The sequence below is a fragment of the Manis javanica genome, chromosome 12 (assembly GCF_040802235.1).
Source record: "Manis javanica isolate MJ-LG chromosome 12, MJ_LKY, whole genome shotgun sequence".
Lineage (NCBI taxonomy): Eukaryota > Metazoa > Chordata > Mammalia > Pholidota > Manidae > Manis > Manis javanica.
Genome location: NC_133167.1, coordinates 33,816,900 through 33,843,199, shown reverse-complemented (window position 1 = coordinate 33,843,199; position 26,300 = coordinate 33,816,900). Strand labels below are relative to the sequence as shown.

The following is a 26,300-nucleotide window of genomic DNA, read 5'->3' as shown; positions in this document are numbered from 1 at the left end:
CAATCAACTAGGTATTCCCAAAGGGCAAGGATCATGTCTTATATTTCCTCTGACCTTCACTCTCACCCTAGTACCTAACACAGTGCTAGACACATGGAAGCTCTTCATTTATCTACCAAACTCATCAATTAAAACTTCATGGCCCAGCTTTTGCTAATTCTCTACCACAGATTAGCTCAATTTCATAAAATTAGCCTATAAATACTGAGGCCAAATTACATTAACTTTACAAATATTCGTATTATTATAAATGTTAGATCCTAATGTTCCTCCTTATATTTATTAACTTAGTTGGTTAGATATAATAGATAGTTTTTAAAGTATCTTTGTAAACTTCTCCTAAGTGAGAATATCAACAGTCAAACTCTCTGAGAGACCAGAGTCAACAAAGTACCTGAATGACAAATGACTTTCTGGAAATGAAGGTAGCCTACAATAACATTTAGTCTTAGCTTAAGACCTAAGTACCTGGTCCCTGACACAAAAGCCCAGCCCAAATAATCAGAGAAGGGAGGCAGAATAGGCTTGTATTACCTACTGTGAAAAGTGCTATGCAGAAGTTCTATAAACATAAATGTGTGAGGCACAGAAAATCTTTATTGCCACAGGAAGCAAGTGCACTCATCCCACCTCACCAACAGCTTTAAGAGTCACAAAAACACAGACTTCACATCATAAAGTATAACACAGACTTGGGAGAAATGGTCCCTTGGACTATATTGGCTGTAATACTGAGGTAACCAATTGACCTTGTTCAGTGAAAATATCTCTAACACAATGAAAAAATCAACTAGTTTTGACAACCAATTCATATATACAATTCAAATAAAAATATATATTATTTGCTTCAATGTATAGCAAGTTTAATACATTAGTGTTTACAAAATAAAAACCATATTCTACTGATTTTTCTTTTGCTTCCCCCTTATCACCAAGCTTGAAAGACCAGAGAAGTATACTTACGGAAACCTATTCATGGATAAAAGATGCAGTTTGTGGGGCCATGAAAAATGGATAAATAGTTGGAAAATTACCACATCTTTAAAAACTGTTGCTTATTAAAATCTACAAACTTCAACTGTAAGACACAATTTAAAAAAAACCCACAAAATTTCTCAAAATAGATTAGAATACAGGAAACGTTTCATGAAACTACTGAGATACTAACCAGTTCTATGGCTAATATTAAAAACCGAACAATCTATTTAAATTTGTACCCATACTATTTCTATACACACTGAACTGTACAACCACAGTTATTAACCTCAAGCTAGCAACAAAGTTGCAAGGTCCATAAAAAGCTTCTTCAGTGGGTAAAACACTGTGGTACAATTAAAACAGGTAGGGAAAAAAGCCTTTTAAGAGTATTAAAAGTTGTTTACTGGTGTTTCTACTGTAAAGCTATTTGTTCTACAAATCAGAATGAAAAAGCAGTTATATGACAGTGATCAGAGACTACAGTGCAGACATTTCATCTAACATTTGGCTGATGAATTTTAGTATAACAAGTTACGACTTAGTATTTTTTACACGATTATGACCTAAACCAGAACTAAAAACAAAAAAATACATATTCCGAGTCAATCTACTCTTCTTGGCAATGTCTGGGTTTAGATAAATCTGGAGGAAGTAGACAAAAGAAATACCTTCCATTAAGCCAACAAAAAAGAAATGTTAACTGGCAGAAATAGTATTTTTTTTTACTATGCATTCCAATCTGAAATTCTCATAAGTATGCAAGTACCTTATTGACATTTAAGCACACCCCCATGTATATGCACACAGCCCACTAATTAAATGCACCAACAGATTAAAATATACTTCCAAGTTAAAATGAATTTTAAGAAAAAACTGCATTCACAAATCTGAAAGGTGTACAAAAATGAAATTGTGAAATAAATAATGAATAGAGATGTCAACTAAACCTCCATAGAAATATGCCTGCAAATGTGAATGCAGTGATTGCCCACATTTGTAATGGTTTGAGAAGACATTCCCCAGGCAGAGCCATCCAGTTTCTCTGAGTCCAGTACATAGAGAATAATTCTGGATATAAGAGTACTTACTCTACGATTTATTATAGCCTTCATTAACAGTTACCATCCTTATCACATTTAGGGTTAACTTACTGTGACTTAATCTACTTAACACATTCTGAAATAACAATGTTTAAGTCAAGGCTTTTACCCATAGCTCCACTTCCACTTGTTTCTCTGTCCAAGTAATAACTTCCTATTTTTGTTATATCTTAAGTAACTATCATTTAATGCAATCTGGGTCAACTAGGTAAGAGAGATTTTCTACTCTACTCATCTTTTTAACTGCACTCCAGTATTTACTGTGTACCTGTGCCTGATTAAGCCAGTAAAAATGATGTTTTACACTAAAAATGACAAATTTCCTATTAAACAAAATCAGTTTTGTCAAATACTAAATCCACAATATTTTCCTTGGTTTAAATTGAGCATTTGCTGCCATTTTTCCAAGTCATTTCAACCTTGCCAATAACTACATAACTTAAACTTTCTTTTTTATGATTGCAAAGATTCTAAACTCTGACATAATATTTATGCTAAATACACGTAAAATAGACAACAAGATTTCAAGTAAAATAAATTGTATCCACATCTATTAGGCCAAATAGGCCTCAACATCTAGATTTTACTTCTATAAATTACACAAATACACTGTACAGTCTTAAATAGTGAATGCTTACATATTAATTTGTAAGCCTTTCCACATTAAATGACTTACACAGGAATGTGAATGGATCAATATTTCTGTTATAGATTGCAACATTGTCTCAATTTTCTCTTTTGTGGCTGTTGTTATGTCATCCTGGTTCCCACAGACTACTGTTATCAGTCCTTCTGCTTTGGCTATGAAATCTGAGCTGAATGAGGCAGCATTGGTAATTAAGGCTATTTCTATGATGGAGCATTATCCTTAAATCAGATGCCATTTCCAGAGAACAGTGGGAGAATCACAGCTATCTTGAATCTTCAGGCTCTGTTTTGATGACTTTCTTTTCTAAAGTAAAAGCTGAATGAGGGTAGTCTTTTAAAATTCCAAGGCTCTCTGCATAAAAATGAAAACACAAAGTGTGTTGATATTGATACTTCATATTAATGGATCACAAAAAACAAACTCGATTTGTAAAACAAATTCTTAAACTCCATAGCGAACAGTATCAGCTATTTATGATTCTGCAATTCCAAATAAAAACCTTATGTTTACAGAGTCATGGTTAAGGGTTTGGATTCTGGATTTAAATACCATCTCCACCAATTACTAGCTGTGTACATCCCTGGGCAAGTATGCACACCTTTCTAAGCCTTAGTATCTTCATCTACAAAATGGGAATAGTATCCATATATATGGTGGTATGAGAGTTAAGTCATGAAATGTAGGTAACAGCACTTAGCATATAAAACATAACAATTTTTTTAATGCTTTGTCCAATACGACAAAATAAAATTGGTCACTTGTATACAACAAAGTTACTGGCTAAAAAAAGTATTTCTTATTAAGGAAGAAATGAGGGAAAACATCTTCCATGTTGACACATGGAACTATTTTTTTTAAGCTTCTCTAGCCATGAAACATTAAGGTGGGAGAAAGGAATAAAAAAAGGAAGACTACTTTCATAAGGAATCATTCCTTGCAGTTATGTGTGTATAGTTATTTCAACCTCACACAAACATTACAGAATGACAATAAAATGTAGTATTTACATGAAGTACTAATACTGGGGGATACATACACACATACACATGCACTTTGAAAAGGATTCCAAAAAGGTAAATACTAATGGCCTATCTGAAATTAGGAAGTTCAATTTATTCATAAGTGAGTTTTAAATTGTGCATAAGAAAAGTAATAAAAAAATAGTACCTACCATTTTATGGAATTCCTATCAGCTAGGCACTAACACCAGTATCTTGTTTAATCAGAAATTACCTCTATTTTACAAATGAAGCAATTGATCAAGTGATTCCTGAAGTTACTTTAAGCCAAAGACTGAATGATACTGGATTCTTTGAAATGATGTTAGTCTACTTTAATTTTGTCTAACTCAATTTACTTAGATAAAAATATGTAAACATATAATTATAATAAGGAAGAGTTTATCCTTTTAGGGAGCTCAGTTTACTTCTGAAATAGGAATATCATCCCCAAAATGTATCTGCATGAAAAGTTTAGATTTTGGTACACAAGGTTCTCTTAGCATGAAAGCAAACATGCAATCCATCAATTCCATATTATGAAATGCCAGAAAAAGGCAATGACACAACTCAAACTTGCCACTTAGGCCACTTATTATTTGGTTTAAAATTTGTATGAAAGTCATCATTCTCATAGTAGCCAATCAAAATAATCTTAACCTTCATGAGTTTTCCCCTGTCAATTCTTTGGAATATACCATGCTCTCAAAAAAACTGGCTATTATTGTGACACTCTATTATTTCCAAGGGCAGAAAAACTGACATGTAACATTGTTAGTTAAGAGCTTTTGGGAGGAAAGGGAGATTAACCATATCCCACATTCTAACCTGATGAGTGGGACTTTGCTTCACTGGAGTAAAGTCTACTCAGCTCCCCATCTACCACAAAATGATGGGATTGTCTATTCTGTAAATTAGGCATTCGGAGATTCAAAGGTCTTTCTCCTAATGAAAAGAAAACAGAAAGCAGTATGAATAATATTAAAAACACTCCATGGGTTTTCTTAAAAACAAGTGCCTGAACACCCCCTTAGGGAAGGAGTAAGGAAGGTCAACAGGCACTGAAGAACTTAAATAATAATTGGAGAAATATTTTAAACAATAATTTAGAAGAAAAATGGCAATTCATGCTAGTCCCAAAATTTACGTTTCTGCCAGTACATTTTTTTTATTTGGTATCATTAATCTACAATTACAGAAAGAACATTATGTTTACTAGGTTCCCCCCTTCACCAAGTCCCCCCCACATACCCCTTCACAGTCACTGCCCATCTGCACAGTAAGATGCTGTAAAATCACTACTTGTCTTCTCTGTGTTGCACAGCCCTCCCTGTGCCCACCCCCCCCACACACACTATACATACTGATTGTAATGCCCTCTTTCTTTTTCTCCGCCCTTATCCCTCCCTTCCCACCCATCCTCCCCAGTCCTTTTCCCTTTGGTAACTATTAGTCCATTCTTGGGTTCTGTGATTCTGCTGCTATTTTGTTCCTTCAGTTTTCCTTTGTTCTTATACTCCACATATGAGTGAAATCATTTGGTACTTGTCCTTCTCCACTTGGCTTATTTCACTGAGCATAATACCCTCTAGCTCCATCCATGCTGTTGCGAATGGTAGGATTTGTTTTCTTCTTATGGCTGAATAATATTCCACTGTGTATATGTACCACATCTTCCTTATCCATTCATCTACTGATGGACCTTAGGTTGCTTCCATATCTTGGCTATTGTAAACAGTGCAGTGATAAACATAGGGGTGCATCTGTCTTTTTCAAACTGGAGTGCTGCATTCTTAGGGTAAATTCCTAGAAGTAGAATTCCTAGGTCAAATGGTATTTCTATTTTGAGCATTCTGAGGAACCTCTATACTGCCTTCTGCAATGGTTGAACTAGTTTACATTCCCACCAGCAGTGTAGGAGGGTTCCCCTTTCTCCACACCTCGCCAACATTTGTTGTTGTTTGTCTTTTTGATGATGGCGATCCTTACTGGTGTGAGGTGATATCTCTTTGTGGTTTTAATTTGCATTTCTCTGATGACCAGCGAGCGATGTGGAGCATCTTTTCATGTGTCTGTTGGCCATCTGAATTTCTTCTTTGGAGAACTGTCTATTCAGCTCCTCTGCCCATTTTTTAATTGGATTATTTGCTTTTTGTTTGTTGAGGCACGTGAGCTCTTTATATATTTTGGATGTCAATCCTTTATCAGATCTGTCATTTATGAATATATTCTCCCATACTGTAGGATACCTTTTTGTTCTATTGATGGTATTCTTTGCTGTACAGAAGGTTTTTAGCTTGATATAGTCCCAATTGTTCAGTTTTGCCTTTGTTTCCCTTGCCTGGGGAGATATGTTCATGAAGAAGTCACTCATGTTTATGTCCATGAGATTTTTGCCTATGTTTTTTTCTAAGAGTTTTATGGTTTCATGACTTACATTCAGGTCTTTGATCCATTTCTAATTTACTTTTGGGTATGGGGTTAGACAGTGATCCAGTTTCATTCTCTTACATGTAGCTGTCCAGTTTTGCCAGCACCATCTGTTGAAGAGACTCTCATTTTCCCATTGTATGTCCATGGCTCCTTTATCAAATATTAATTGGCCATAAATATTTGGGTTAATGTCTGGTGTCTCTATTCTGTTCCACTGGTCTGTGGCTCTGTTCTTGTGCCAGTACCAAACTGTCTTGATTACTGTGGTTTTGGAGTAGAGCTTGAAGTTGGGGAGCAAGATCCCCCACTTTATTCTTCCTTCTCAGGATTGCGTTGGCTATTCGGGGTCTTTGACGGTTCCATATGAATTTTTGAACTATGTGTTCCAGTTCATTGAAGAATGCCATTGGTAATTTGATAGGGATTGCATCGAATCTGTATATTGCTTTGGGCAGGATGGCCATTTTGACGATATTAATTCTTCCTAGCCAGGAGCATGGGATGAGTTTCCATTTGTTAGTAACCTCTTTAATTTCTCTTAAGAGTGTCTTGTAGTTTTCAGGGTATAGGTCTTTTACTTCCTTGGTTAGGTTTATTCCTAGGTATTTTATTCTTTTTGATGCTACTGTGAATGGAATTGTTTTCCTGATTTCTCTTTCTAGTAGTTCATTGTTAGTGTATAGGAAAGCTACAGATTTCTGTGTGTTAATTTTGTATCCTGCAACTTTGCTGAATTCTGCTATTAGTTCTAGTAGTTTTGCAGTGGAGTCTTTAGGGTTTTTTATGTACAATATCATGTCATCTGCAAATAGTGACAGTTTGACTTCTTCTTTACCAATCTGGATTTCTTGTATTTCTTTGTTTTGTCTGATTGCCGTGGCTAGGACCTCCAGTACCACGTTGAATAACGGTGGGGAGAGTGGGCATCCCTGTCTTGTTCCTGATCTCAGAGGAAAAGCTTTCAGCCTCTCGCTGTTCAGTATGATGTGAACTGTGGGTTTATCATATATTCTGCCAGTACATTTTTAAGAGCTACACATGAACTAAAATAAACAAATGACTGAGATCTCCAGTAACACTCCAGCTTTGGCATACAACCCATGCCCTCTGTAAGGCATCTTACTAGCACAACCATTTTACCAAGGCATGTCATTAACCACATAGTAATAAATGCTAGAGAGAGAGAGAGACAGACGTGGCTTCAAGCCAATTAGAGTCATCAAATCTTTCATTAATGCTTTTGCTTCTTAACTCTTAACCATCAAGGATGACTACGGAAGTTAATAACTCAACTAAAAAGTTTCTGTAATATCTAAAAAAAGAAGAATGTTCTTTTCCTCCAGTATTCCAATCTGCTGACATATGTAATATTCTATACAGTTGGAGAATGCTCAAGATGGTATTCTTACTTAGAAATCTCATTTTTTTTTGACAATAGTAACCATTCTCTAGGAAAGTATAATAGTAATATATATTTTAAAAAAGGTCCTACAAAATTATTTTTTCTTCAAACATTATCACCATTTGAAACTAGAGGATATATTTCTATACTGTATACTATAAACTGTACATCTCCCTCTACTAGAATGTAAGCTACAAACAAGTAGGGACTTCATCTTATTCACTGCTTCATCTTTCATCTATTCATTCTTAGAAACATGCCTGGAACATAGGAGATACTAAAAAGTATCAGGTGAATGAGGGAATGACAATGACTTTGTTGTCACTGAATCTTGAAGACACAAGATTTTCATCATGAAAAAAAATGAAATACTTTTAAAAATGGTAGCAATACTCATGAATCATACCTTTCTAAACCTAAGAGTTTAGGAGAACAATTTCCAAAGTACATGGCACACAAAATATTTTCATAGGGACTGTAGGCCAATGTGAAGCCTGAAATAAGACAAAATTTTTTCAAGTCTCTCCATTCTTATACTGTCTCTTCAAATCTCTTGAACTCTTGTCCTAATATTTTAGAAGCAGTTATCATATTTTCTGAGGAACCAAATGTGATAAATTTTACAGACAAATCTGTTTTTGAAATCTAAAAAAATATGAAATTTTGGTCTTTTAAAAAATGATTAACATCTCTCATGAAATCTCTTTCTCTGGGAAAAAAAAACAGTACTGTTTACATCTCATTCCCACTCAGCCTTTACAAAGAACAGGTCAACTGCATGTGCCTGCTATTGTTCAGGGATGATAAGGTTAAAACTTTATCATGTAAAACCTCACAAATTAAATTTGCAGGATGAATTCTTTCCTTTTTTGAAAAAGGAATAACTTAAAACTTAATTTTGATAGAGAATCTATAAAATAATCTCTACAAAATATCACGTTAAAAATCAGTAGATTTTTTTCTCTTTGAAGTGCACATAGTAGTTAGCTACAAAGGTGTAGGTCATTTTAGAGATGTACCTTGTCCATCATGGTTATCACAAGTTAAGCCATTAGGGCTGTGCTCTTCTGAGCTCTGCCTGTAAAGTCCTGCAGACAGCCTTCTTTCAGCATGCTGCAGTCTCTCATAGCCAGCTGGAGGGCCAAGGAGCTCCATCTGCTTTGCCATCACCTTTTCAGGCTGCTAGTAAGTAAAGCAAAAATAAAATCAGGAACTAAAACATTCAAAGTTTTTTTAATGGTTTAAAGATGCCCATTTCAGACTCCAGCAAATAAATTTAGTATTCATTAAAATTAGTTCACACTTCATGTGGTATACACATTCCATAAATATGCACAGATGTCTATATCATCACGTTAAAACCTAAAATGTTGGATTCTGTGCCAAAGAAAAAAATCTTTCTGCTCAATCCTATAAAGAGAATTCCATTTCAGCTTAAAAGCAAAATAACCTTAGCTTTGTTTTGCAAAATACTGAGTCCTTTAAAAGACTTTTTTAAAAAAAGAACCTTAGAGCAACAGCAACATCTGCTATAAACTGATTCTAACACACAGGGCATTTTTACTTTAGGATTTGGCACTACGCAGACTCTGAAATGGTGGCAGTATGTTTGGGGGAGAAAGGTGTAAAACTGCTGTCTAGAAGAACAAGAAAAACATACCACCCACTAAAATTAAACAATGCAAATTATGCAGCAAAACATCAGTGCCAGTGAGGATCTTCACCGTCATCATGGAATGAAACTGCAGTATTTCCCAACCAATCATAAAAAGATGTTTTAAAATACACGATTAGTTGACTGACACAGTTTATCTCTGCATGTGTCTTTTAAGTTCTTTCTCTGTGTACTGCTCTATATTACTAATATGTGAAATTCAAAGTTAGTATATATGTGGTATTTTGCCAAGGAGGTAATAGTCAAAATGCAGATATGAATCACTACCTTACTATATAATAGTACAAGGAAGCTACTATATAAAATTAGTTACAAAAAATCCTGATTCACAATAAAAATCAACAGGCAAAATACATTAATTCATAAAGTAGGGTAAAAGCTTATAGTGTTTTTTCTGAATGCACATAAGCCAGATCAAAAGGAACTAAAACTTCAAGTAATTTGAATTTGTTACTAATTAACTGATAAAATTTCAGTAAGACTTTTGAGGGGAAAATCTATTTTTCATCCTCTTAACATAGAAAAATAAAACAAAACTACTAAATCTGACCAAAAGCAGTCACTAGGGTAAAGTCAACAGGAATAAAACTGTGCTTTCTCAAGCATGATTTGCAGAAATAGCTTTTTAAAATACTAATTTCAGCATACACAGATAACTTAGGAAAAGCGCCTGAAGCTACATATTAGTAATTCTTCATTACACATGAAATAAAATGATTTAACAATAGCTAAAATGTCAACTCCGGATGGTTTATTGAGAATTAGTACTATTTTATCTCAGAGCTGTATTACACACAGCCATAGTCAACATGGCTGTTTTCCGGGTATCAAATTGCTTCTTTTGAGTCTTCCTAAGTAGAGAAAGTCTTACTTCCTACAAAACTACAAGAATAAATAAGTATCACTGTATAAGATTCTGCTCATAAACCAAGTCAAACCAAGTTATTGCTATCTTACTGATACAGCTGTAGATCAGATGACATTTTAAAAACAACTAGAAATATATTCAGTCTTTGGATGCTACTGAAGCTAGTTGAAGCAGCCATTTATTTTCCAACCCACAGATATTATGAAATATAACTAACTGGCGGTTAATGTCACCTGTGCACTAAGAGCAGCAAGTTCTTCATTCTTAGCTTTAGCCTGCTGGTAGAGCGTTTGCATGGGATCCTGGAAATCTGGAAACCCATCCTGTGGGTCAAAGAATAAGTCCTTTTTACTTAGTTTGTAAATAAAACAGCCATTCTATCAAAATTCAGAAATTAAAGCAAAGAAAACGATCTTAATCCTACTACTAGAGCAATCATGATTACAATTTTAATGTACAATACTTCATTTCAGTCTTTTATAGTACAATTACCTTATTTGTACAGTTGTAACCTCAGTAAAAACTTTAATGAAAAAAAAAAGATTTCAACATCCACCTTATTTTATAGCAGAATGCAGACTTCGTGATATATAACTGTTGATAACATTTCATCTAATGGTTCATTACTAAATCACTACCCTCATTTTGGACATTTAGATTCTTTACCTTATTTTTGGCTTGAAAAACACTGCAAAAATATACAGAAATACCATTTCCATAGTTTAGATTACCCAATAAAATAGATTACTAGAAGCAGAATTATTGCAAAGGGATGAAAATTTTTATGTCTTTCACATACTTTCCCCAACAGCCTTTACTGATTATCATACCATAAGCATATATGACAGTTTTCCTTGACAGTACTGAGTGGTGTCTTCTTAACTGTTGCCAATTTATATTTTTGTTTTGATATTCAAACATTTTTTTATTTTATATAATGTAGTTGTATATATTTTTATTTTTATTTTGTGATTTCTTCTGTTATAGTTAGAAGGGTATTCTGCTTTAGAGATTTGGTAAGTCCTCAATTCTACTCACCAGTTTTTCTAAAGCTTTATTTTGTTGTTTGCTTTGTTTTTCAAATTTAAGTCTTTAACCCATCTGTAATTTATTTTGTTATATGTCATGTGATAAAGATCCAAAGTAAAATTTTTTGAAGTACTATGCAATAATACCTAACCTGAATTTCAGAAAAATTCTTCCATGTTGATTTGTGATTTCTCCTTTGCCATCTCATATGACATGGAGTGGGGCTTTGGAATTAGGAAGACCTGCACTCATGCTCCGATTTCACCACTTAGTAGCTATATCCTAACAAGGATGAGTAACTTAATCTGTCTGAACTTTAGTTTGCTCATGTGAAAAATAAGGGTAAGAACCTATCTATTAGGGTTGTGAGGACAAAATAAAACAAGTAAGATATTACCTTTAATATGTAGTAACTGCTGAATAAGTTTATCAATATACATACTAAATTCTTATATTAAATAGAACCCACTTGAGGCACTCTATTCCTGGGCAACACTTCAACTTATTTTCATTTTATGTTATGTATATAAATGCCCATCCATCTACTACTTTTTTTAAGTTGTTGGGCTTTTTGCCCATACTGCTCCACATGAAATTTATAACTAAAAACATCATGACAGCATGGTTTTAGTAACTGTACTCAAAACAGGACTCCTCGCAGAAATTGTCATTAACCTCCAAAACATTTCTCCCCTATGTTATACATGTGTACAAACATCACAATAGCATGGTTCTGGTAACTTTACTGAAAACATCTCTCCCATATAAGCTATGAATTTGTAGCAAAGGGTGAATCATTAAAAACCAAAGTTCTTACAGTAACATAGCACAAAGAGATATAATAGTAAAATATCGTGACCTGTTTGAAATATGAGATACTGGTTCAGGTTCAAAAAATTTTCCCCATCACAGTCTTTTTAAAGAATTATTTCTCACTGTAGATCTCATGTTTTTAAAGATTTCATCTAAAAAAATTCATTTCCCAAGTAATCATTATATTTGCTATTTTTTAAATTCAAAGATAGGAAATGAAATAATCAGAGTCAAGAGCAAATAAAGCTGACATCTTGGGACAGTCTTGTGTAAGCTTTATGGTGGGTCAACATATAATCAACATTTTTAAAGTACTAAAATTATCTACTTTTTTAGGTCACTGAAAGACCAAGGGGTTTTGGCTTAGAGGAATGTATAGAATGTAATCATTAACTAAACTAGATAAACTTTTTTCTTTTTGTTTTTGAGAGGGCATCTCTCATATTTATTGATCAAGTGGTTGTTAACAACAATAAAATTCTGTATAGGGGAGTCAACGCTCAATGCACAATCATTAATCCATCTCAAGCCTAATTCTCGTCAGTCTCCAATCTTCTGAAGCATAACAAACAAGTTCTTACATGGTGCACAAATTCTTACATAGTGAATAAGTTCTTACATGGTGAACAGTACAAGGGCAGTCATCACAGAAACTTTCGGTTTTGATCACGCATTATCAACTATAAACAATCAGGTCAAATATGAATATTCGTTTGATTTTTATACTTGATTTATATGTGGATCCCACATTTCTCCCTTTATTATTGTTAAACATAGTTTAGTGTTGTAAGAGAGCAAATGTAGATGATCAGGTGTGTGCCTGTAGACTATGTGTTAATCCAAGCTAGACAAGGGCATTAAAACATCCACGGATGCAGAAGATTTCTCTCAAAACAGGGGGGGGTGATGTTCTAAGCTTCACCACTGTTGATCCCCAATTTCTCACCTGATGGCCCCCCTGCGACTGTGCCTGTCTTAGGCTGTTCCTCCCTTGAGGAATCTTACCCATCTCTGGCTAACCAGTCATCTTCCGGGGCCATACAGGGAGATGTAAAGTTGGTAAGTGAGAGAGAAGCCATATTGTTTGAAAAGGTTAGCTTTTTACTTCTTTGCAGATGTATGCCCTGTGGCTTCTATGCCCAGCATTTGTCTTGAGGTATCTTTACCACTTGGTAGATAAACTTTTACAAGTATATACAGTCTAAATCTAAATGAAAAGTACACTTTTTCTTACTTGTTCCATTTTTCCCCCTAAGAATTTACTGAGACATAAATCCAACTTTTTCTTTTAGCAAACTCTCCTCTAAGTTCTAAAGTTCAATGAGGTAAGCTAGTACAAGACTTAGAAAATAAGAGCAGCTAACATTTTTCAGGTGCCTCCATTGTATAAGTTCTTCTTATGTTCTATACTTCATATATATTATTTCCATTTACTCCCCATCAGAAATAACCCTGGGTTTCCCTCATTTTACCATTTTTTACAGGTGCAGACACCCACTTCAAAACCTGTACCCAAACCATAAAATCCTGGAGTTAGCACACTTATAAAACTCCTATCACTAAATAGAGGCATTTCTCTTACAGCTTTGTTTTTCATAAACTGAAGTAGTTTAACTGTGGTTTGCACTGAGTTCAAAATCCAGTTCTACTACTTATTTGCTGTGATACTGGACAGACTGTTTCATCTCTGTCTGTTTCCTCATCTATAAAATGGGGTGACAACAGCACACAGCTAACTTTAATTCATGAAAAACACCTATTAACACAATGCTTCACACATAGAAATCACCCAGTAAATATTTGCCACTAGTATGTATTAAGTTCTCCCAAAAGCCACCAAATTTAGTCACGGTAAAATAGATGGCATGCCATAAGTAACTTATTATATCTCAATGTTACAGGTGGGCAAGATAAACTTTAGAGATATTTATATAGTATAGACATCTTAGATAATGAGTAGTAATTAGGCATTTAACACTAAAACCAGCAAGAGAATACTGATGATATTGGTGGGGAACTGTTTTAGTGAAAAGAACAATGGAAATCTGGAAATACTTGTTTATTCATTAGCAAGATTATCTTGTTGCCTAACAGTTTCTATACTCTATACTCAAGGTTGGGAATACAATGACTGCTGCCTTCCTGACAAATGTAGTCTAGAAAGGGAAATGGACAAAGAGATCCAGAAATAAATTTAGTCCTTGGATGCTACTGAAGCTAGCTGAAGCAGCCAACACTGCATCAGAGGAGGATTCTCAGACGGCATGTCATCTAGGCTGGGACTTGAAAGGAGAGAGTTCTCTAGAGAAAGAGAGCAATTTATATAAAGACCTGGAGGCAGAAAGAACAGGATGCACTTGAGAGGTTGGAAATTATAAAATATAGCTAACATGGAATATGCTGAGAAAGAGGGAGTGGTGAGAGAAGTAGATAAACATGGCCAAATTCTGCCAGGCCTTGTAAGCCATGTTAAGAATTTTAGATTTTCTCCTAAAAAGAGAAGCCACTGAAGGTCACAGGGAAGAGACCAGCAGAACTGCATTCTAGAAAGCCCAATTTGAATGGGATGGGGACAATGTATTGGGGGGTGGCAGAGATGGTGGTAGAAAAGCTGGCTAAAGGGCTGTGGTGAAGACAGAGAAGAGTGGCCTAGCCCTGGACAGATGCAACAGAGAAATACATGAATTTCTGAGATATGGCCTTGGCAACCAGAAGTTTGGTGGTAGCAATCTACGAGAACCACGAAGGAGGCTTGGGGAGTGAGCAGAAAGTTGGTAAATTCAGCGGGGATCTGCTGGTGACAGAGGCCCCTTGTACATAGGCTCCGTAGGCAGGTGCACTGAGTTGTCAGCTTGGAGCAAGTTTAGTGCTGGACAACTACACTGGAGAGTTTCCTGCTCACTGACAGGCCCTGAGTGAAGTGCGCCCAGACCAAACTTCCCACGTCTCAGTACTGCTCTTAAAAGAGCTTACAGGAGGAAGAAGTGATCCAGTCTTCTCATGTTAGAGGCCAGATGTGTGACCTCAGGCAAGGAAGTTAATGTTATTATTTCCAGTGTTTCCAATTTTTAAATGGAGATTAAAGCAACTGCTTTATCTGACTAATGGAGCTTTATGGGGATTCAACAAAATAATGCAAATGGTAAATACTGGGAAAGCACACATTGCTATAAATATATGGTAACACCACTGTCAGGATTATTCAACCATGAAAATATGTAAAAGCTGGAAGGGGGAACTTCAAACTCTATATGTGAAAGTTTTTGGAAAATGGACACTGATCCATCATTAATAAAGAGAAATAAAAACAGGTAATAAGCAAGAAATAACAATATGTAAGTAATCAGTGGTCTCTCTGAATCTGGGTACATTAGTCATTCTGATTTTCTCTCACCGTCTTTGACAGGTTCATTGTGGATGGAAAAAATACAGGATTGAGCATTTATCAGTTCAGGACATAAAAAGGTCTCAGGTACCCAAACTGTATGACTTAGAAATAAAAGTGAGAACATTCCCAAGAAACTGGTCTCCTTCACACTCTGGTGCAGGACTTTTGTTATGCCTTTCAGGTTTTCTCTGCGGTAACCAGCTGTACCATGCTATGAGCAATTTATCTTCACGTCATATTCTTGGCTGCTGTCATTAATCACAGTGTTCCTTTACTGGCAGGACTGAGTCTGAGCACTGACAAAATAAAAGAAATAGGGTGGGATGCTGTTCATGACCTAACTACTCTCATCCCATTAGTCTCCACCCCCGTTCCTCCTCACCTTCCCACCGAAACAAGCGAGCTGCTTTAAAGCCATTGCTTGGCTCTCTAAAATGACTTGTTCCAGCAGATGTTCTCAGCCTCACATGTGCATTTTCCTTTTCCTACTCACACTTTCTATATGAATAGCAGATTGCAATGCTTCTGTTTTTCTGATCCAGAGGGTAAGAGTCTACATCAAATTAGACCAACTTTCTTTACAACAAGCTTAGTAACAGCATGGGTACATATTCTGACCCTCTTCCCTCCCCCTTTTTCACTCTCCCGCCCCCTCCCCCACTGGAACTGCTAACAGGTGTTTCCTCTCTTTCTTTTTCAAGCCCCAATTCTCTGACTTTCTGGTCTCTATGAACACTTCAGGTCTTTCATTCAGTTATCTCTGATTGCTTTGCACTCTCAGCCCACACAGGATCAAGAATGCTGTCACCTCTCATCTCTTTGCCTAGCCTCTCACATTTTCAGTGAATGAAGACAATTTACAGATGAGATCCAAATGGTAACAGCCCATTTAGCCAGCTACCATCACCGGTCCTAAGACTGGTTGTTTTACATATCCTTCCTCTCTTCTAAGATATTATTCATAACACTGGAGATAATGACAGGGTTTGTTCATGGAACATGATATATTCTTAATGAAAAAGAAAGGCTATCAACTAAATCCTCTTTTAGCTTATGTTTAAAAAGAATTAGGGGAAGACTAGTAGTGTGCCAGGGACTTTGCCTCTTGATTTTTCATCTCCTTTAACTAGTTGTCAAGCTGTCTTAAATACATTCTGTGGCAGGTATAGTATAAATAAATAAACTAATTTTTCTTGATTTACTGTTTATCTTTCCAACATACTATTTTTCCTCATTCTAAAGAATTAAGTCTGTCAAATGGTAATGTCTTACAACACATTTTAAGGCTTATATTGTTAAATTTTCTACTCAAAACTTATAATTGTTTATTGTATAAGTTTCCTTAGAATAAAAAATAACTGCCACTCTTTCCCCTTTGTCAAACACTACCTACCAGTCCTGTGTACACTTTGCCCTTCATACCATACTATCAGGAAGAAAGGTATAATTCTAAATGTGTTCTTCACATCTAAGGTACTTTGTGACTACTCATTAGCATCCAGGAGCATGGTACTGCTTCGAAATTTAGGAGTCAGACCGAGGCTAGATTTGAAGCTCTGGCTCTGACACTAGACAGCAATGTGGCAACCTGGGCACATTACTGAGCCTTTCTGAGGCTCTCCTTGGCTATAAATGGAAATCATAAAGTCCCCATACTGGGCAGAAAAGGTTTGTGATAACGAATTGCAAATGCCTAGCAGAGACAGCTGTATAACAGAGTGAACAAAAAGCAGTTATGTTTTACAACTGCCCCAGAGCTAGATTTGGAGTATCTGATAAAAAGAAAACAATAAGCATAATTTGTTCTCATCTTAGCTGAAAGTGTTTCACACAGACGGTTGTATTCCAGGTGGACAATCTATTCATCTAGCCCGGGCAGAACTATTCCCAAACCTCAATTACCAATGTATAAGATTGAAAAGGTACTTTCCCTAGAGGCTTCATTCCAAATAATGGATTACACCTAAAGTGTCCCCAAGTTAGCAGGCCTTTTCCTGTGTGTCTATCTCATATATTCTAGGAATCATAGAAATAAAGTTTAAAAATGCTGTTTTTTAATATTTAACATCCCCTGTAGGAAGGAGCACTTTTAAGGATAGCAGATTATCCTGAGTACTTCGTTAAAACATATATTCTAATATTTAACAACAAAAACAAGTAAATAGCTAACTAGCCCTAGGGGGTAACAACCTACCACATAAGAGGAGAAAAATCAAAAGCGGATTTTAAAACTTCATTCCATCGAACCTTCATAAACAGATCAAGAGAATATAGCATTTAATAACAAGAAAACATGTTATGGAACTTGAACACAGCACTGGTTTTCTTCATATATCCTAATGCACTGAAATGGCATGCCAAGAAAGTTTCTTTTTCCCCTCACATGTCTATTCTGATGTCATTTCTATTTTATCTGCTGGACATTCTATTTCTTTTTGTTCAATGTAAAAATTATCCTTTCAAGATGGAAGAACATCAGTAATTTGGCATGCTAATTTGTTGCTAAAGATTTTGGAAAAATTGAGATGAAAGGGAAAAGAAAAATTGTCTCATTAACTTGGGCCTAGTAATTAGGAATCTGTTATACTTTATAATATAAAGTATAACAGGCTAAGCTTATCTTTGTATTACTTGTTTTTAAGTGATGCTTTATAAGTTAAAAAGCACAAAAGAAATATTCAAATGAAATCAGAGAAACAGTATGTTGAAAGAATTCTAAAATCTTTCTAGTTTTACTTATGAAGTCCTTTGTGTCAGTCACGTATTCTAGACAAACTGATCTCTGTTCTCTAAATACACAGAGTATTTTCTTATCTCTGTGTCTTTGTTGATGCTAGTCTATTTTTGTAATGCACCTCCATCCTCCACCCCACATCCCTACCTTCTAAAATTCTACCCTTCATTTAAAACCCAGCTCAAATAGTTACCTCCTCAATAGGGCCTCCCCTGGTCTCTTCTCATGCCAGAAATTCCCCCCCTCCCCAGTAGCCACATAAACAGGAGACATAAAACAAAGCACTTATACTTGGTGAAGAGTCTTCTTAAGGAAGTAACCCTACACAACAAATACTATCTCAGTATCAGCTTCCAGAACCAAATGAACAACTCTAGTATCTCAAATTTGATTTGGAATACACTAGAGAATTTAAACAAGAATCTATGCCAGTGTTGTATATGTTGCAAAGGAGTACACTACATACATGTGTAGTATACACAGACACAGACACACACACACACACACACACACAGACACTTTGAAGAGATATGATGCCCGGCAATATGTGAGTGCTTTTAAAAAAAACTAAGAAAAAAAACAAAACGAAATTAAAAATAAAGAAGCCAACAAAAAAAAGTATGAACTACTGTCCTAAATTCAAAGTGAAAGCCCCTATTCATTTCTGGGAAACAAAATCAAGAATTTAGGGTCTATAAGAACATTTAAAGCAGCTTGGAGTTTGTCACTTGTCTTATTTAGGAAGGGTTAGAATTTTTATTCTCACAAAAAGGAAACATGGATTTTGTTCTAAATCTGGAACTGTTAGAATGGCTTTGTGAACTCTAGTAAAACAATGAGATATTTAAATATATCTTATGTTTATATAATACAGTTATAGACATCACATGTAATTATATAATGTACATAATTCTATAATGAACAGTATGGAATTCAGTTATCAGTAAATGTAACATACCTCAAGGAATAGAAGGGTCACTTCTATTGTTATAACCTAAAACTCTGACTGAGCTCCTTAAGTCAAACTCAAAACACTGTGACTAGTTATAAGAAACAATTTGCTTAAATTGCGGATCAGGGCCATTGCGAGGGTCTGAAAGACTTATCGATACAGCCTTAAGAAGAAAAAACTACAGGTCAAACAGTCCAATGAGATGGATGATCTCAAACTTCAGTGTTCAAAAGTGATCTCTGAAGCTAGACAAAAAAGGAAACTGGGGCTTAAATGTAGGAATAGCTTGAATTATGATCACTTGGCAGGGGGTGGAGGGCAATGGTGAGACAGAAAGGCAGACATAATTTCTAGAGGAGCTGAGTACTTTTCCTGACCACCGCATTAAGCCTGTACCTTCCTTTCTCTCAGCTTCCAACAGTGCATGCCCTCTTAGTAGCTTCTGTTTACCTACCTTTCCTTTCCATGGTAGTCCTAATCCTACTGGAGTTAGACTAAGATCCTCTTTCACTCATCATCTTGGGGCACAATGATAAAACTATTTCATTAGTTAGTTCATCTTTCAATGGCCTTTTAGATAGCAAAATTTCTGAGTGGTATCTGAGGCTAACTCATCTTAAATATCACTTCAGAGCTAACAGTGAGGTAGATTACAAATATAAATGTGTTATTTTTTTAAATGTGCCCTTTTTTGGACAAAAATCTTCTCTTCTTTGAGAACCACTGATTTAGACTCAAGTTTTTAGAAGTCAAAGATTCTTATCAATAGCCATTTATTATGTCATCTAAAAGGTTTGTTTTATTAAGTGCCTATTAAGTGTAAGGCACTGTATTAAAGTCTGAGTATAAATAGTGGCTAGACAGATAAAAGCGCTATTCTCATCTAATAGGGCATAATAATAATAAATTAAAAATAAATATGTAATGTTTCAGATACTGGCAAGCGCTATGAAAAAAAGAAAGAAAGAATGAGCCTAAATGTGATTTGGAGGCAAGAAAGGGGGGCAGAGAAGTCAGGGGAACAAAGAGTGCACACCGAGGCATAAATGAGTTCGGCATGTTCCAGCAACAGAAAACTGGTCTGTATAGCTGGGACACAGTAAATGGGGAAAACATGGTAGCAAATGAGGTTAAAGATAAAAACCAGAGTCAGATCATGTACAGTGTTAGATGCCTCAGGAAAAAGTGTAAATTTTATCTGGGTACAGTAGAAACCCATTGGAAAGACTTAAACAAGAAATGGATTTATGTTTTTAAAAGATAACCCTGGCATTGGTATGAATGAAAGATTATTCCAAACAAATGCTTAATAAGAATAATTTGATGTTGGAAATGTAGCATACTTGCTTTTAACTTTAAATGAAATGACAGATGGGTAAGGGAATACTGATCCCCATCCTTGCCCAAGAAAAAAAGGAAGGAGCCACCTGACTTCAAATTTCTACTCTGCTGTATGCTGGCCTTTAAAAAAGTATTCAATCCAAATTAAGGAACAGTAGTGCTGAAACTAATCCATAGCTCTGAAAGCCCTAAGAAAAGCACATTGTTTTTTCAATCCCCCACCTTAACACTTGCAGGTCTAAAACCAAAAGAACAAGCTTCAACATGATCCTCTAAGAGGCTTTAATTACTGTAAGGTCTCTGTAACTTGCAGTTACTAAATTGTCATTTATCTCAGATTCATTAATATAAAGAAATTAACCTTAGTTTCTCTGAATGTATTTGATAAGATGACTAATGATGTAAATAAGATATAAAAGGAATTGTTTAATCAATAAAATTATAAATCTGTAAGAAACACCTGTTTATAAGTCAACCTTTGATAAACTGACTGGACACTGATCTCTCATCAATGTTGTTTCCTTCTAAGAATTTACTTTAATATTCTACTTCAAATCACTTCAATGCAACAAAATTCTGTACTGTTTTTAAGACTCTACAATAAACATTTTTCACTAATTTATGTGACGATCCTTTCTTTTAGGTTGAACTAGCAGTAAGCAAACATTATTAGCATAGCAAATATAATAAATTATCATACCTCTACTTTAATTCTCTTTGGAGATAATTCATCTCTTTCTCCACATTTTGACCTGAGAGGAATGAGAGAAAAAAACTTGAGAAGGTAACAAATTTTATTTAAAGGCATCTCAATCTACAAACTTCCACCAGAACATATAACCACGCACCAGGAGACATTCATAATGAACAGTGAAATAATTAAGGAGAGTTTTCATGGTTTCTAAACTAATATTAGGGAAATATACAGACAGTTACATACATTTTAAAAGGCCACTACCTAAGAACTTCCCTAACAGAAAGTACTCAATAAGTATGCAATGATTATCACATAATGAAAAAGGAAAAAATATGAAGGATGACTGTATTTCATGATATCCTCTTATGGATCAGTAGGAAAAATTTAGGATAAAATGACAAACATGACCATTTATGAGGTGAATGCTTAAGGATGCATTTTGTCTATTCACTGAAACTACAGATGTACTTTCTCTTAATCTAGAGTTTTCTCTGCTGGGAATCTATCTCAGAGGTACCTACACATATAGCAAACACTACTGCCAATTAAACTATAAGTCATTAGTTGTTAAATTATACCTTGAACGATGTTAAAATGTGAAAAACTGTATCTCAGAATCAATAAAATATCATTATGATTGTATGATGTTATTTATTGTATTTATGACAAAAGACTAGAAACAACTCAAATATCCATCAATAGCAGACTGGTTAAGTGAATCATGGTACATCCACATAATGCAATACCATGTAGCTGTAGAATCTGAGGAATCTGTACACATACTAATATAGCAAGCTCTCCAATATGTTAAAAGCAAAATATAGAATAACACAGATATGTGCTATCTATTGCTTTTTTGAAAAAAAAGGTGAAAATGAGAAAATACATTTGTATTTGTTTACATGTGCATAAACAAGCACTGGAAGGATGAAACAGAAACTAATAAAACTACCTATGTTGAGGAGAGAAACGGGGGTAAAAAGAGACAGGAGTGGGAGTTCAACTTTTTTTGTATTACCTATTTACAGTGTGGCTCCTACATTATGTAAAAGTGTTATGTATTTAAAAATATATTTAACTTAAAAGAAGAGATATAAATGTAAATACTATAAGAAACAGCTAAAAACTGCTGAAAGCATTTGCCTCTGGGGTGTATTCAGAAGGGAAAGGGGATGGAACAGGGGAACTGCCGAGTTTCATAGTAAGCCCTGTGTACTAAATGACTTCTTAAATCATGCAAATGGTATTTCAAGGTTTACAGAACTTTGATTTTAAAGAATTACTTAAAAGAAAGCACTCAGAAAGAATTTTGTATAGTATAGTGAAGAATATGTAAAGTCATCAAACCAGCTCTTGATTATCTAACTATAACAAAAAAATCTTACAAATAATCCTGTAATATTGCTGCATATTCTTACCCTGTTCATTTATTTGTGTAATTTTACTTGTCAATTTGTAAATATGTGGATCCTTTAGGGAAGGGCAGAAAATGTAGCTGTTATGAGTTAGGGAAAATGGTGATAAGCAAATGCAATATAATGGTGGTTTTCAAACTTGAATATTCACAAGAATTATCTGGGATGCTTATTAAAGTTTAGATTCCAAGGATCCATCCAGAGATTGTAATTTATTAGGGCTGGGGAAGGTGCTTTGGATGTGATTTTTCAACACACACTCCATCACTCTAATGCAAGCAGTTAATTCCATTTACTCAAAAAAGCAATGGCATGCCTAACTGATGTGCGCTGGAAATCAGGGTCAATGCAGAACCAAGTGAATAAAACCAATGCTTAGGGTTCACGTAAAGATAAGATGAAGAAAAATATGGTGCATTTATGTTAAATTTTAAAATCACCATTGCTTTTCAACATTGTTTATTTCAAATGCATGTTCCATATTCTACTTGCTAGTACGCTAGTATCTCCCAATTTTCCCTTAAATACTGGTCAATGAAATCTTTTTACCTATTCAGATACTTTCATTGGATTGCAAACACCTTGCAAAAGAAGCCATGCTACTTCCTCAGAGAGTTCAATGAGTTCATGTGTTAATAGTTGTACAAATATGTCTATAATGCTGACTAACTAGAATCCCATCACAATACTCAAAACCAGGGTATCTATGTGAGAGAAGAAATGTCTAAAACCACCAGCAGAACAATGCTATAGTGCTAGGAACTTCCAAAAGAACAGACAGACAAAAGAGAATTAAATGAACCCAGAGTCACTTTGGCAATGAAGTTTTGAAAAGTCACTTCACTGTTTAATTTTGTAGAACTATAATCACATTTCTTTTTCAGAAATGCTTACATTTTATCAATGGGTGGTATTTCAAGCTCTACTTCTATCAAGTAATGCAAAATACTGCCAATTAGTTTAACACTTACTTGGTAGTTCTGTAAGTATATTTATAAGTGACTTCTCGAGAAATCTGCCTAGCCAGAGCAAAAAGTTCATCTCTTCTTGTCAGCAGGGCATTATCCTTCGCACAGAGTTGAGCAGCTGCTTCATTAACAGTGAGCTGCATATCCAAAATAAAGTTTTAAAAATTATATTTTATCAACTTAAAAATTTTTTTCACTTAAAAATATTAAAATGTCACATCACTGTATAATTAAATCATAACTTACAAATATTAGGCTAGTCCTTATTCCTAATTAGTCTTAATGCCTAATTGAAGAAGAAAAGACAACTACCATCTCTTATAATACAAACTAAGCAGTTATCCTGGTTTTATATATTTACATGCTTTACTTTTGTTTAGGTATGACAGTTATGAAAAGCAAATAAAATAAAAACAAAAGTTAAAAAAAAGTTCTGCATCTCATTTTTCTTATGAAAAGCCAAGGGATTTGACTATATGATATTGTGATAATATTTATATTATTTATATAATATTTAGATAATAACCAAAAGTGAATATACATGTGGTCTGACAGGTATTTTTTTCAATGTGAACTGACATGAAAATTCTTAAGAAATAAAACTGAATAATTTTAGTTAAATATCAAATCACTTAGTAAAAAATAGAGTTATCACAAATTAGGGCTATAATGGAAAATCAAGGTCTTTAAGATTCATCTGATTCTACTCATTCATCTAAGTGTTAAAATACTGTCAATAGAAAGTTTCTAGTTGACCAATACCTTCTACTAACATTGAAAATAGCAAATGTTATCCTAAACTCAAAACTTGTAATTGTTTAATAAGCTAGAAAGTTTTTTTTCACATAATTTTTGTCAATTTAAATAGTAAATTGCCAAGAGTTACAACACCTTTTCTTTGAGAAAAAAAAAAAAAAAGCAAGACACATCCTCAGTCCCAGCAAAAGGAGAATGGTAGCTGAGAGCAGGCAGACCTAAGGTGCGCATCAGCCCATCACTGGCCAGCTCTATGCCTCTGGCTATGTGAAGACTCAGGGCCTCAGTATTCTCAGAGGCAAAGTGGGATAATACCATTACCTCAGAGGACTCATTTGCCATTGGGGAGACCAAGTTTTTGTTAGTATTAGTCCTTGTCTTCCTTCCATAAGAAATCAGGCATTTATTTACTCTTTCTTCCTACCCAAGCATCCCACTTTACTCACAATAATTTTTGTTATTCAAAATTTTTGAAAATACAGAGAAGCAAAAGAAGAAAATAAAGGCAACATGCAATTCTTCCATCCAGAAGCACTTAATATTTTAATGTGTGTTATTCCAATATTTTTCTATGTATATGTAAATATATAAATAAGTATGGTAATACAGATTTGTAATCTCCTTTTTTGCACTTATGTATGCTGTTTTTTTACTTTTATCATGAATTAAGGCAGAGACTTGGCTTGTTTACATCCATATCTGAAATGGGTTGGATGCTCATTAACTATCTATCTGTTGAGTGACCACTGAATTTAAATATTCTTTACAATATAATTTTTACTACCTAGACATAAAATATTCCACTGTAGGAGAGCAATACATTACTTAATCATCCTCACTCTGGACTTTAAACTACCCCAAGTTTTTCATGTACTACAAAGAAAGCTACAAAGAACATTCTTAAAAATGTGCATCTTTGCACATATATTCAATTATTTCCTTGCAATAATTCCTACAAATAGACTTGCTAGGTCACAGGATATATTAAATGTTAAGAGACTTATATATTTCACCTTATTACTCTACCGAAAAGTTGCTCCAAATCATAATGCTACCGACAATTATATGAAGAGTCCATTTCCCAGGATTTGGACCAACACTGGTTATTAACTTTTAAAAGCTTTACCAACTTGACACATTTGCAATGACATTTGGATATAGTTTGCATTTCTTTGACTATAAAACTGAAACTTTTTCTTATATTTTTGACTTATACTAAAATCTGCTTGCTCATGGCAGTTGCCTGTTTCTTCTTCTGCACTATTTTGTTTCTTAGGGTCTTTAGGAATTCTTTATGTATTAAAATCACTAAATTTTCATCACATGTACTGGGGTTTCTTTTTCATAGTTTGTCATTAGCCTTATAGCTTTTATCATTGGTGCCACAAATAGAAACTCCCTTCTCACCCTACCAATACATAAATGTTCTCCCATAATTTAGACTAAGAGTTTTATTTTTCCCACTTAAGTACTTAATCCATCTAGAATGTGTTATCGTATATGATATATGGTGTGATATAGATTAGATATCTAACATACTCTTCTCTAGATTTCCAAATGTAATTTACACTCATTTATTCTCAAATAATTTGGCTACTACCAACAAGGTTATTAATAAGTCCAGGCTTCCTATTTTAAATCCATATCAGAATATCAAAGCATTCTAGGAAAATTTATTTTCAGCCTTCTCCCCTCCTCCTAAACAATCATCAACAGATCAGTCTCTTCCCTAAGTGCTTCTGAAAGACACAACATATTGGAGCTGAAAGTGAAATGTACTTTAAATTTTCTTTCTTCCTAAATAATTTCCTAAATAAATTCAATTTCAGCTTAGCAGTAGCTACAATGACCTTGAAGACCCTTCTCAAGTTGCTTTTTATGTAGCTGTTTCTTTTTTGTACTGATAAATCTAAATTAGTATGGAGAACTTCTGATTGTAAGATATTTTCATTGACAACATTTCTGAAGTACCAGCTTATGCACAACCACAGAAAATAACTTTTCAATATAAACTGGTAACATTGTTCTGGTATTCCTTCCAGCATCCTACCAGCAATAGAAACACAGTCTTTTGTTATTCAATTCAGACTTAACAGACTAAAAA

The 26,300-nt window shown here is 34.5% G+C and overlaps 1 protein-coding gene across 3 annotated transcripts in view; it reads right to left on the bottom strand.

Moving 5' to 3' along the window:
* Positions 1-513: 513 nt before the first annotated feature.
* The window catches only part of NAB1 (NGFI-A binding protein 1), a 45,620-nt gene continuing 19,833 nt past the window's right edge, over positions 514-26,300 (bottom strand). For 2 of the 3 annotated variants that reach the window (XM_017673799.3, XM_037009132.2), the window contains exons 3-8: positions 23,444-23,577; positions 21,061-21,112; positions 10,337-10,426; positions 8,580-8,742; positions 4,554-4,670; positions 514-3,078 (exon numbers count right to left, since the gene is read on the bottom strand). In XM_017673799.3, coding sequence (XP_017529288.1) covers positions 2,990-3,078; positions 4,554-4,670; positions 8,580-8,742; positions 10,337-10,426; positions 21,061-21,112; positions 23,444-23,577 — 645 coding nt within the window. In that variant the 3' untranslated portion in view covers positions 514-2,989. The remainder of the gene's footprint in view (positions 3,079-4,553; positions 4,671-8,579; positions 8,743-10,336; positions 10,427-21,060; positions 21,113-23,443; positions 23,578-26,300) is intronic. The other variant, XM_017673798.3, reaches the window with a different exon arrangement.